The sequence below is a fragment of the Petaurus breviceps genome, unplaced genomic scaffold (assembly GCF_028583685.1).
Source record: "Petaurus breviceps papuanus isolate PSGF00001 unplaced genomic scaffold, PetGlider_PUasm1.0 90062, whole genome shotgun sequence".
Lineage (NCBI taxonomy): Eukaryota > Metazoa > Chordata > Mammalia > Diprotodontia > Petauridae > Petaurus > Petaurus breviceps.
Window position 1 is genome coordinate 106,523 of NW_027187171.1, and position 14,156 is coordinate 120,678.

The window sequence follows — 14,156 nt, forward strand, 5'->3', positions numbered from 1 at the left end:
GCAAAACATTTCCACAGTAGTTATATTGTGAAAGACAACTATATTTCCTCCCATCCTATCCTGCCCCCCACTTCTATTTTCTACTTTGACCCTGTCACTTTTCAAACGTATGTGCTTCTAACTACCCCTCTCCCCCCAAACTTCCCTCCCTTTTATTATCCCCCCTCTTATCCCCTTCCCCCCTACTTTCCTGTAGGGTAAGATAACCAAATGAGTATGTATGTTATTCCCTCCTTTATCCAAATTGAATGAGAGCAAGGTTGACCCATCCCTTTTCACCTTCCTGCTCTTCCCCACCATTGTAACAGTTTTCTCTTGCCTCTTTTCGATGAGTTAATTTACCCTATTTTATCTCTCCTTTTCTCCTTCTCTCATTATACTCCTCTCTCACCTCTTAATTTTATTTTTTAGATATCATCCCTTCCTATTCAACTGATCCTGTGCCCTCTATGTATACATGTATACACATGTACACTCACATATGTATTTATACACACATACACTCTCCTATATATACATATGTAAGTATGTATACACACACACATATATACACACACCCACACATATATATTCCTTTCAACCATCCTTATACTGAGAAAAGTCTTATGAGTTACAATTATAGTGTTTCCATGTAGCAATGTAAATAGTTCAACTTTAGTTACTTATAATTTCTTTTTCCTGTTTGCCTTCTCGTGCTTCTCTTGCTTCTTGTATTTGAAAGTCAAAATTTCTGTTCAGCTCTGGTTTTTTCATCAGGAATACTTCAAAGTCTTCTGTTTCATTGAATGACCATATTTTCCCCTGACACATTATACTCAGTTTTGCTGGGTAGGTGATTCTTGGTTTTAATCATAGCTCCTTTGACCTCTGGAATATCATATTCCAAGCCCTTTGATCCCTTAGCATAGAAGCTGCTAGAGCTTGTGTTATCCTGATTGTGTTTCCACAACACTGAAATTGTTTCTTCCTAGCAGCTTGTAATATTTTCTCCTTGACCTGGGAACTCTGGAATTTGGCTATGATATTCCTAGGAATTTTCTTTTTGGTATCTTTTCCAAAGAGGCAATTCTTTCACTTTCTATTTTGCCCTCTGGTTCTAGAATATTGGGGCAATATTCCTTGAGAATTTCTTGAAGGATAATTTCTACACTCTTTTTTTGATCATGGCTTTCAGGCAGTCCAAGAATTTTAAAATTATCTCTCCTGGATCTATTTTCCAGGTCAGTGGTTTTTCAAGTGAGATATTTCACATTGCCTTCTATTTTTTCATTTGTTTGGATCTGTTTTATAGTATCTTGATTTCTCATAAAGTCATTAGCTTCCATTTGCTGTAATCTAATTTTGAAGGAATTATTCTCTTCAGTGAGTTTTTGAAATTCCTTTTCCATCTGGGCAATTCAACTTTTTAAGGCATTCTTCTCTTCATTGGCTTTTTGGGCCTCTTTTGGCATTTGAGTTAGTCTAATTTTTTTTTTGGAGGGGAATTGGGGTTAAGTGACTTGCCCAAGGTCACACGGCTAGTTTTGGTGTTAAGCATTTGAGGCTAGATTTGAATTCAGGTCCTTCCTGACTCCAGGGCCAGTGCTCTGTTCACTGTGCCACCTAGCCACCCCTGAGTTAGTCTATTTTTTAAGGTGTTATTTTTGGGTCTCCTTTAGCAGGCTGTTGACTCACTTTTCATGATTTTCTTGCATTATTCTCATTTCTCTTTGCAATTTTTCCTCTACTTCTCTTACTTGATTTTCAAAATCCTTCTTGAGCTCCTCCATGTCCTGTAACTATTTTTCTTGGAAGCTTTTGATGCAGGAGTTTTGACTTCATTGACTTCTTCTGGTTCAATGTTTTGATCCTTTTTGTCCCCAAAAAAGGATTCAATGGTAGAAGGTAAATTGTGCTTCCTTTGCTTGCTCATCTTGCCAGCAAATTACTTGACTTTTGAGCTCTTTGCCACGGTAGAACTCTGCTTCCAGATTGCAGAGTTATGTCTCAAATCACTGGGATTTTTGCAGATGTTGTCAGAGTTATGAGGAGGGTGCCCTCCTTACAGATCCTCCAAGCTCTGGCACACTGGCCACACACCCAGGACCACCTCCCAAGACCATGATCCAGATCCAAACAGGTCAAAACAAGAGTGATTACCCTCTGAATAATGGCTTGGTCACCCTATGATCTGCAGGCCAGGAACTCTGGAGGCAGCCCTGTGGTAGCAGCTGCAGTCACTGCACCTCCTCCACCTCTTGCTCCAGGGGCAGGGGCCTGACTGTGCTCTTCTGTTACACAGTTCCAACCGTTCCCCACTGATATTTTATTTTCTCTTTGGTTTTTATGGGTTGAGAAGTCTGGAAACCACTACAGCTGCTGGTGATTCACTCTTCTGAAATCTGCTGCAGCCCAGAACAGGCTGCTAGTTGGGGCTGCCCTTATCTGAGACCCTGTGGCTCACATGGGGCTAGGCTTGGCTCCTGGTCTTGTGCAACAGACTCTTCCTGCTGGCCGGCCTTCAGCGGGAGATTTGTTTCTCTCTGCCACTTTGTGGGTTCTGTAGCTCTAAAATTTGTTTAGAGTCATATTTTACAGGTATTGGAGGTATGTGGAGTCGTAGCCCTGCAGCATTCCTGTTTTCACTCCACCATCTTGGCTCTGCCCTGCCTTTTAGCCTTTGCTTGAAGACTTCTGGTAAGAAGACATCCACTGTTTCTTGAGGTGATTCAATCTGTTTTGAGACACCTAATCGTTATTCAGTTTTTCCTTGTGAGACTAAACAATGCCTTTTTGCAAAGTCTACCTGCTGAGGTAGAGCAGAATCAGGTGCTCTTTCATATGATAATGCCATGAATAGGCAAAGACTGTTATCATATCCTCCTCAAGGCTTCTCTACTCCAGGCTAAGCATATACATAGAAAAGTAGATTAGTGGAACTCAATTGACAAGCAAGACCTAAAAGTAAACCAAGAGATTAGCCCATTTCTGTATCACCTGGCACCAGAATCATAACTGGAGAGTAGGCTAATTTCTACAAGTTTTTAGCAATCGTCGATCTGACATTTTAAAGCTTGAAAATACCTCAGAAAACATGTTCAATCCTTCCTTTGACAAATATACAAGGTGGAACATACTTAGGGATGGGGTTATTGGAGTTATTCCATGGAACAAGAATGGAATTGATCCCTTGCCCTAACTTCTTCCAGTGACACATGGACACGTGTTCTGGATATGATACTTTTCCTTGCCAATGATGTGTGTGTGCATACACATATATGTCTATATAGGAGGGTATATGGGCATATGAATACATATATGAATGAGTGCATATGTATTTACAGGTATACATAGATAGAGGGCACAGGACCAATTTAATAGGAATGGATGATACTTAAAGGGAGAAATTAAGAGGTGAGAGAGGAATATAATGAGAGGAGATGGAGGCATCATCAGGGCAGTTTTCTTTGAGAAATTCCTGGAGGATGATTTCTAGGTTCTTACTTTGATCATGGCTTTCAGGTAGTCCGATAATTTTTAAATTATCTCTCCTGGATCTATTTTCCAGGTCAGTGGTTTTTCCAATGAGATATTTCACATTGCTGTCTATTCTTTCATTTGTTTGGATCTGTTTAACAGCATCTTGATTTCTCATAAAGTCACTAGCTTCCATTTGCTCCAATCTAATTCTGAAGGAATGATTCTCCTCAGTGAGCTTTTGAAATTCTTTTTCCATCTGGCAAATTTGACTTTTTAAGGCATTCTTCTCCTCATTGCCTCTTTGAGCCTCTTTTGCCATCTGAGTTAGTCTATTTTTTAAGGTGTTATTTTCCTCAGTCAGGCTGTTGACTCTCATTTCATAATTTTATTGCATTATTCTCATTTCTCTTCCCAATTTTTCCTCTACTTCTCTTATTTGCTTCTTAAGGTCCTCTATGGCCTGTAACCATCTCATATTTTCCTTTGAAGCTTTTGGTGCAGGAGTTCTGACTTCACTGTTTTCCTCCTGATCCATTCTTTGATCCTTTTTATCGCCAAAATAGGAGTGTAAAGTTGGGGTACTCTTGTTTATTTTGCTTCCTTTGCCAGGTCATGTCACCCCTCAGTCACTTGACCCCTGGGCTTTTTTGCCACAGTAGGACTCTGCCACCAGACAGGGGAGCTTCGTCCCAAATGCTGGGGTTTTCTCAGCTGCTGAAGGTATTAGTTGGGTGCCCTCTCTGAAGCCTCCACACACTCTAGCCAGCTGGTCGCACACCCCAGGCCCTCCACCCTAGATTGCAATATGTATTCAAGCAGGTTAAAGCAAGAGTTATTATACCTCAGACTGGTCGCTTGGTCCCCTTACACTCTGCAGGTCAGGAGCTGAAGCTGCCACATGGGGGCGGCTGCACGGTCTCGGCTCCTCAGCGGCTTCTCGCCCCAGGGGCAAAAGCCAACTACACTCTCGACTACTGGATCCCAAAGTCCACACTTCACTGACCTCTCACTTTGTCCTTTGCATCTATGTGTTGATAATTCTGGAAACCGCCACAACTGCTGGTGATCTGCAGTCCCTCCAGCTGGTGGTTGGTCAGGCCCACCCTGCGGCTAAAACCTCAGGCTTGGGTGGGGCTGGGCTTGGCTCCCAGAGCTTTGTACTGACCAATTCCTGCCAGCCTGCCGGGCTGTCCTCAGCAGGAGGTTAGCTTCTTTGTGTCATTTTGTGGGTTCTGTAGCTCAAAAGTTTGTTCAGAGTCCCCTTTTTACATGAATTGGGGGAGGTGGAAGCCAGAGCCCCGCGGAAGTCCTGTTTCTACTCTGCCATCTTGACTCCACCCCATTTTTTTACTCTTTAAAGAATCAAATTAATTTTTTCAGAATTTCTATTTTTGTGTTTGGTGTTTTTTTTAATGTTGGTTTTCTAGTTTTTTAGCTGCATACCCAATTCACTGATCTGTTCTCTCTTCTATTGATGAAAGCTTGTAGCAAACTAAATTTTCCTCCCATTTTTTCCTCAATAGGATCATACTCTGTTTTACTTAGTATGGTTTACTGAGTTGTTTTTGTTGGTTATATCTTTTGCCTTTTGTAATACTGTATTCTGCTTCTTCATTATGGCAGCTGCTAGATCTTTGTGTGATCCTGACAATGGCTCCTTGGTATGTGAACATTCTTTCTAGAAATTGAAGTAAATTTTATTTGATCTGGGAGCTCTGGATTTTGGCTAGGGTAATCCTGGAAGTTTTCATTCTGTGGTATCTTTCAGAAAGGGACCAGAGGATTCTTTTTTGTTTTCATTTTTCTCTCTGGTTCTAATACGCCTGGACTTCATTCATTATTTTTAGATATGGCACTAAACATTTTTTTTGGGGGGGAGGGGGTCCTGGCTTTTTTGTATCCAATGATAGTTAGACTTCTCTTTTTTCTCATTACAGGTCAGTTGTTTTTTGATATTAGGTACCTTATATTTTACTTTATTTTTTTTCCAGCCTTTTAGCTTTGTTTTTAATATTTCTGTTTGGTTCATTCTAATTTTCAAGAAATCTCTTTGTTGGGTAAGGTATTATATCTCTTATACTAACTTGTTACTTCTTCTAAGTCTTTCCTCTACTGCTCTCAATTCTTTTCTCTAAAGCTTTCATTTAATTTATGATTTTTAAACTCTTTTTTCATTTCTTCCAAGAACTCTACATGACCTTGTGGCCAAGCTTTTTTTCTTTGAGGCTTTGCTTATAGATTTTTTGGAGTTATCCTCTTCTTAGAGTTTTGTGTCTTGGGCATCCCTGGCTCCATAAGAGCTCTTTTTTTTGTGGATGTCTTTGTTTACTCATTGTTCCAATCCTACTTCTTGAATTGGAATTTTGTGTTAGGAACAGGCTCTGCACATCTCTTTTCTTTTTTTCTGAGGGGGGAAGGCAGGGCAATTGGAGTTAAGTAACTTGTTCAACATGGCTAGTAAGTATTAAATGTCTGAGGTCAGATCTGAACTCAGGTCCTCCTGACTCTAGGGCCAGTGTTCTATTCTCTGCGCCACCTAGCTGCCCCCTCTGCACATTTCTGAAGGGAAGGTCAGAGCCTTGTTTGGTCATGATGTTTATTCTCTGGGGTTTTGCTATTGCTTTTCCTGGATAATGAGCACTGTGTTCTTCAAAGATCTGAGTGGTGGCTGGGCACCTATAAATTTTAAGCACTAAGTGGTCTAATTTAAGACAAAGTCTGACTGCTACTTCAGCCCCTTTCCTGCACCCTCCCTGGTTTGAATGTTTCATGCTCTCAGTCCCATTGTGAGTCTAGGTGACACAAGTAAAGGCCTGCTCTGGTTGTTGATCTGGATGACTGCTTGCCCATGTCAGCTAGCTAGAAGGTTCAGAGTTATATAACTGCAGGCTTGTCTGGAAGAACTGAAGTCTGGGTATGGAAGAGGCTTGGCATGTTAAAGGTTTGTAGAATGTTCTGTTCTCAACAGCCTGAAATAGTCAGTCAGACAAAGTCAAGAAAAATACATATGACATCATTATTTCAGGCAAAAAACTCTGACTCTTCCTCATCCTTCACCCTACTATCCAAACAATCACCATTTATTCCTAACACTCTATTTTCATAATTTCAATTTCCTTCTCAGAAAATGCAAATGGTTCTTTACTGGCTCTAACATAAAGTCACAATGCATTTGAGAGACCATCTACTGTAGAAAACATGTCCATGTCCACTTCTATGCATAGGTTTATGGTAATCCCTCCACCTGGAATCCACTTTCCCATATTCCTTATGTAATTAAATTTTAGCCATCTTTCAGGACCAGCATAGACTTTATCTTCTGTTCTTCAATCCAAGTAGATCTCTTCATTCTTTGATCTCATATAGCACTTACTTCCTGTACCATGTCTTCTGGTACTTCATCATATACTTCTTTGCATTTCTTTTTGATTTTAAAAAATACAGGGTGTTCCAAAAAAGTCTTGGTGCAGTTTTAAGTTTTAATAAAATAGCACTGAGATTTTCAGAATTCCCTGTATGTATTGTCCTTTGTTCTTCAGAGAAGATGTAAAGTCTTAGCATCCAATTATTTTATATTTCTTTTGTAAACTTCAGGATAATTACCACAGTATTGAGCATAAAACAGATAGAAGGAAATCCTGGCTAGAGAAGGCACCAGTAAATGAGTATTGCTCTACAGTATCCCTCATCTACCAAGACAGGTCTAGTCTCTTGTGACTCAACAAGAAGGGTTCAGACCTCTTTACAGGCTTTTTTTGGACAGAGAAACCCTGGATGAAAAGGAAGGAAAAGTGTCACAATCAACTCTTCAGACAAGGGAGAGGAATATAACTTACCAGAGATCTGGTTATTGGAATCACAGTCAGCATTCCTTCTCTTTCTCTGTCTCCCTCTTGGGAAAGGATAGAATCCTGAGAACATAGAGCTGGGAAGAAAAAAGTATGGAAATAAGATTAGCCTACAATCTCAGAAAAATCCAAAGAGGATAATGCTACCTGGGGCCGTGAGTTTGTCTGTATGGTCAAAACAGGTTTCCAAGGACAGAAGTCTGGTTTGTGATTTAAGACATATGGTTTAATTTCACAATTCTGTGTCTTATCTAATATGTCCTCTGGAATAAATAAACTCTCTGCAGCAGAAACATCTCCATTCAATCAGGAAATATGAAATTATCAATTTGCTATATTCATTATGGAAAATTGATTCAGAGGAATTTAATATCTTCTATTTTTATAAAAATAAAAAATAAAGGGTTGAAGTAAAGACACCTGGGACCAAAACCAAGCCTTACTTATGTAACCCTGAGAAAGTCAATTGACTATAATTACCTTGGTTTTTCTAATTTGTAAAATTGGGATAGTTGTAATTACTTCATTTAGCCCACAGGAATCTTCAAAGGGTAAAAAAAAACATTATAATTTTAAGGTATTATTATGTAACTCAATGTTCAGAGTCATTGGTTGATTCCAATAAACCTTTGGAAATAACTGGGGAAAATTCACAGAAGAACTAAACAATTTTACCGTTCCCTGATTTTCCACTAAAAAAAAATAGGCAGTGAAAAATATGCTTTGTAAAGCTGTAAGGAAGGGGCTGAATTAGATAAATTGAGATAGAGGACTAATGTTGAGGCTAAAAATGTTCTCAGTACCCAGAAAGTAGATGGTACTTGCCTCCTCTCCTCCATTAATCCAGAGATCTCCCTTCTCCCCTACTGTTTCTTCCCTTCACTACTACTATCCAAGGACATCTCAAGTTATATATTTTATTTTCTCATATCCTGAAGAGACTTTGCTATCTTCCTCTGCCCTTCTGTAACTCTCACCTTCTTCCTCAAGCATCTGAGTCAAATCCTCCACCATAGTGACCACCTCTTCAATGTTCTCCGGATGCTGTGACTTCACCCAAATCCTGATCTCACTGGGTAAGATGGTCAGGAATTGCTCCAGCACCAGCAGCTCCAGGATCTGCTCCTTTGTGTGAATTTCTGGCCTTAGCCAGTGAAGGCAGAGTTCCCAAAGTTGGTTCACAGCCTCACGGGGCCCAGCTTTCTCTGGATATGGAAAACACCTGAAGCTCTGGCGAGAAGTCTCATGATTAAATTTCTCTTTTCCTAGAATGGTTACCCTTTCCTTTGGGGAATCTGCTCTCAGTAATCTATCTTGTTCATATACAGCCAGGATTTGGGGACTTAGAGTCATTATCTTTCCTTTGGAGATCATCATTAGGGACTTCAGGTAGAGTCACTTCCTTTCAGGGTGAACACTTGCAAACATTCCTGATGTATACCATAGGGAGAAATTCATCACGGTTGGCTGGAGGGACCCATAAGCACCAGTTATATCATCTGACCCTGTAGAGATTGATAAGACACTGTAGACATACAAACTGCAAAGAAAGTGATTAGTGGCCAGCAGTGGGATATTGTTGTTAAGAAAGAAAATTAGTTTTCAGCACTGGTTCAAGTATACATAATAATTATTCATAGGTATTCAGTGCTTTACAGTTTACTTAAGTTTCCTCACAATCATACCATTACCTACATAGTACAAGTCTAATCATCTGCACCATACAGATAAAGAAACTAAGATTTAGACAGGATAATTTAGTCAAGTTCATACAAGTAAAAATAGCAGAACCAAGACTTGAAATTAGATCTCAATCCTCTTGGTCTAGTCAAATATATCTAGGTTTCTTGGTGTATAAAAATATACAGATGGAGACAAATACATAAATTGATTCTGTCTTCTACCACATTTATGCCACTCAGAACTGAAAAATACATGCATTTCCCTGTGTCATAAACAAACTTTACAAGGACAGACTATCTTATTCTTCCATTAATCTGACATAGCACCCAGTATTGTGCTTTGTACACATAGTGGGTACTGTATAAATGTTTGCTGAATGTATGAATGTAATTGGAAATATATAAAAAAGACTGGAAAAGAGTACAGGTTTAGATCAAAGAATCAAAAACTGGCAAAGGCTGTACTTAACTACAAGGTGATACCATTGAAAAATTATGTTCAATAACTGCACACATTATGGGGGCCCTATTTGGAAACTACCTTAACAATCAAGAAAACTACTTACTATTTAGAGGATTCCCAAATTCCTTTACTAGAAAAACCTATGTGGTTCAGGTAGGGGAGGTTTCTAAAAGAACACTTCTATGTAAAAATGGAAACCAGTCTTTGATTTGTCATTTTTTTTTTGCTTTTGGAGGGCAATTGGGGTTAAGCGACTTGCCCAAGGTCACACAGTTAGTTTTTGTGTTAAGTGTCTGAGGCCGGATTTGAACTCAGGTCTGTATGGGAAAGGTAAAAATGTGTTTTCTCAGAGACTGTCTGCTAAAGTAAATAAGTCCTTAGGCATCAGGCCTAAGTTTTCATTTTTTATTAGAAATTATGTGATTTTGAAACTTTAAAAATCTTTCTATATAGTTGCCCTATTCTAGTCAGCCCCATCCCCTTCACCTAGCTTGCCATAAAAGAGTTAAGTTTCTGTAGAACTGCAAGAATTGCTGAACAAGACTACTGATAAGAGGGAGAACAGGCAGTAATCTTGGAAAAGAAGCTCAGTCCCTGGTTCCCAGAAAAACTCATAGACAATACTAAAAATAATGAATAATGGAAGGAGCTGGCAGCAGCAGGTGGATTTGACCAATCAAGGAGTAGACAGTAGCCTTGAGACCCTCAAGTCCAGATAAGAATGTATCAAGTAAACTGAAAAGGGGTCCAATATTCTAAGGTTGTTACTGCACTTGCATAATAGACTTCATGTATTATGTATATTATCCAACAAGATTAGAGCCTCATTAGTACTCATTAAACTGCTGGGAAAACTGGAATACAGTATGGCAGAAACTGGGCATAGACCATTATCTAACACCATATACCAAAATCAAGTCAAAATGGGTGCATGATCTAGGTATAAAGGTTGATACTGTAAGCAGTCTCCTAAAACAAGGAATAGTTTACCTATCAGACTTGTGGAGAGGGAAAGACTTTATGACTAAACAAGAATTAGAGAACATTATAAAATGTAAAATGGAATTATTTGCTATTGGAAGGTATGAACAGAAGTTTTAAGATTTTTAAAAGTTTGAAAAATCTCTTCCTCTTCATTCCACTCTGGCCAAGTGGAGTGAGGAGAAGGCGATAAGAAAGGGAGGACATCTTCTCCCCTCAGATCAAAGAGGCAGGCAGATGAACTTTTAACTATTTCCTGCCTCATCTAAAAGAGGAAAGTTTTGTGTATCAGAATGCAACTGAAAGGCAACTGAATACATTCTAGTCATTTTTGAAGAGTGTCACTCCTGATTCAATGCTAAAGATATATATCTTTATTTGGCACTGGGGCAAATTAGGAAAATACATAGATCTGTAAAAGAGACACCTCAGGGGTGAAGCTTTGAGCTCTCCAGCACAGAAGGGGACACCGACTGGTAGATTCAAACTCTCACTTTCAAAGAAGTTCTAAAGAGTGGACACATAAGTGAAATTTATGGGAGTAAAAGTTAGAACAGCTAAAAACATTTGAGCAGATTTTGTTAAAACCTCTCTCACCAGATCAGATTAAGGAAAGAGAGTGCTGAAGAATAGTGGGAAATTTGAGTTACCCTCCCCCACTTGAAAGCTATATTGAGGGGCCCTACTGGCAACAGCCCTGGGCCCCTGGGTACCCTGAAGCCCCCATCTCTAAGAATGCAGATGAACCCCCCCCCCCCGTACCTTCAAACCCCTGGGTCCACAACCAGACTCTGCAACTGTGGGGAGAGGAGAAAAGCCTCTGCACTTGCTAAGGCTAATTTTCTATCAATAATTTTTGTATGTGATGATTTGGAAATGCAATTAATGTCATTGTGTTGTTATGGTATCTCTAGATTGTAAAATACTCTTATACTATAAAAATAGAGTGACCATTGTGAGCCAGAAATGGTATTAGATAAAGCAGTTTTCAATCTGAATTTTGTTGAAACTAAAAGATGGAAAAAAAGTTGTGTAAAACCAGCTATGTTACTTTATCAATTGTGTTAACCCTATTTATAATGTTTATTTCATTTGAATTGGATTTTTATGTTATAGAATCTGATAATTTAAAGCTGTTATATTTGGGACACAAACAGGTAGTAATAATAAACATTTTGGAAGACACGAATGTGAATGAGTAATTGGAATAATAAGGAAAGAAATAAATTTGTGGATATATATTTCCTGTCTGAGGACCAAATGTATTAGAACTTAAAAATATATAGTTACGTTTTATAAAGGTACCTATTGTTATTAGGCATTAGGAAAGTGATTCACTGTATGTCCCTCTTCTCCCACCCGCCCCCGAAAGTTTTATTTACCTTAGTTTACTATTCAGTAAGGGGATGGTGGTGGGAATTCACATCCTAGGAACTTTTATGGGACTGATATAATTGTAAAGGTGCTTGGTACAATGCCTGGCACAAAACAACAGTGCTATTTGAGTGTAAACTGTGTAAGGTAAAAATTAATTGTTTCATGTTTGTTAATCTTATGTGGAATTTTCCTTAAGTGTGAATTTTATGGGATGAATGATTTTTTTGTGCAAAGCAATTTGGAAATGACTAAATTTAAGATCACCAGATTTTGGTGATCAATCACTTGATTTTGATTTCAAAGTCTAAATTTAGGTACATGATACTTATTTATGATATTGTTACTGGTAAACAGTTGTATTAAAAGAAAGTTTCAGTTAAGATTGTTTAAACTTGTAAGATTGTTAACTGAGCTATTTAGAGTTATTGCATAAATCAAATGTTTACAAAAGTATGCTTTGTGAAAGGTAATTATATGAAGAAAAGACCTGTTAAACCTCCTTGTATAAATTTTGTTAATTATTTGGGAAAGATTTTATGACCAGAGAATTTAGGAATTGTATAGTAGTTAATGATATCAGGATAAACTGTTTTTGAAAAAGGGATATATCCTTATGAAGAAATGTTTTGTAAGCTCTTTGGTATGAGATGATGGGGAACAGATTAGCAGACAAGAAAGTTAAGGAGGCCGCCTTGTCTATGGAATCTATGAAGAGGGCTGTGTTGAATCCCCAAGACCCTAAGACAAAAGCAATACTTGTGTTCATAGAAGCTGAAAGGGAAAATATAATTAAGTTTGGGAAGACCAAAATTGAGCAAGGCTGTTGGTTATTGCTTGATGGGAGAGAAATAGTCAATCAACAAATGATATACAAGGAAGTAAGCAAAAAGGGTATTAAGAAAGCAGTGTGAGTCTCCTGACAGGAAGGCTAGGAAAAACAGACTCTGAGATTTAGAGCGGTGTTTATGGGTTCCAGAATAGTGAAGTAGTTTCAGAAGTTTTATGGGAAAGACTGAGGACAAGATGGGAGACATAAGATGAGAGAGAGACAAGGAAAATTTTATAATCCAGGATGGGGAACAATCTCATTAGTCCTGGGAAAGGAAGCAGGGAGAGAGGGACAGCAGGTAGAGAAGTCTGCCCATTAGTGTACTGAATATTATCTGTAGTGAATTGTTTATAATCACAATATTTGATGAAAATGTGGGAATTTGTTTTAATGCTAAAAACTAAAATTGTTAATTGATTACTACATGTGGAAAGGAAGAGACTGGATGAAACTTTATTTTGACTAGTTCTGCTCATTCAGAACAGTCCTCCTGCTACTGTATGATGTTGTAAAACTGCCTGGGAAAGAGAGCTTGTTTTAGTTATGAAGCTCCTAAACAATAAACTTGACTTACTGAGAAGTGGCAAAGTCTATGTACAAAAGAGTAAAAAGGATCTCTAACAATTGGCCTTACCAGGACGAGTTCAAAAATTGTGAAGAGAAAGATGTCAAAGGGAATCCCTTATGTATGTGAGTCCTGGTAAATCTTTGTGGTATATTGCAACTTAATGAGAGTAAATTGATGTTAAGTTAAAAAGGTTTTGGGACTACAGTGCATGTGGATGCTTTGTCCAATCAGGTCCCTACTTTTCATCTTTATGGCAATTCAATGGTAAGTTAGGCATAAGGCAAATTATGAAATCTTGTTGTCTTAAGGACATTCTTCCAGATTTTTTTTTAAGCAATTGGGGTTAAGTAACTTGCTCAAGGTTACACAGCCAGTTATTTCTGGGTGTGGTGCTAAGTGTCTGAGCTGGGATTTGATCCCCAGGTCATCCCGACACTGGGGCTGGTGCTCTTACTCGCTGAGCCACCTGGCCACCCCCTTCCAGAATATTTTTGAGAATAATTGGATACATAATTAATTGGCTTGTGAGGTAGACATTAACTTCTTTGTTTATTTACTCTAGGATTCCGGTACAGAACAGTTAGTAATAGAGATCAGAGGATTGAGAAGATAATTGAAAGTTTGATTAGACATATGGAAGGCAGAAAGATTTGTATCTTGATTTTATAATTAATAAATCAATCATATTTGAGAAGAAAAGGAAATAAGAATACAAATGCAATATTGAATCATTATCCCATGGACTGAGATTGGGATTATAAAGTTATTGTAGAAAAGTTATATCTGTGTATATGTCATGGGGTCCCAGTGTATTTCAAAGTGTAATTGGGTATTAATGCAATTGACTGAATTAATTGTTGGGATTAAATCAGAGACATTTTTAGTTGAGAGAAAAGAAATTTTAGTGTGAGATCAGATTAAGCATAGTTACAGGAAGACAGGGAATCTT

General features: G+C 38.4%; 1 protein-coding gene across 1 annotated transcript in view; it reads right to left on the minus strand.

Annotated features, from left to right (window-relative positions):
* Positions 1 to 8,696, minus strand: part of LOC138176655 (zinc finger protein ZFP2-like) — a 24,753-nt gene extending 16,057 nt beyond the window's left edge. The window contains exons 1-2 of the mRNA XM_069107447.1: positions 8,285 to 8,696; positions 7,296 to 7,384 (exon numbers count right to left, since the gene is read on the minus strand). Coding sequence (XP_068963548.1) covers positions 7,296 to 7,384; positions 8,285 to 8,684 — 489 coding nt within the window. The 5' untranslated portion in view covers positions 8,685 to 8,696. The remainder of the gene's footprint in view (positions 1 to 7,295; positions 7,385 to 8,284) is intronic.
* Positions 8,697 to 14,156: the final 5,460 nt, after the last annotated feature.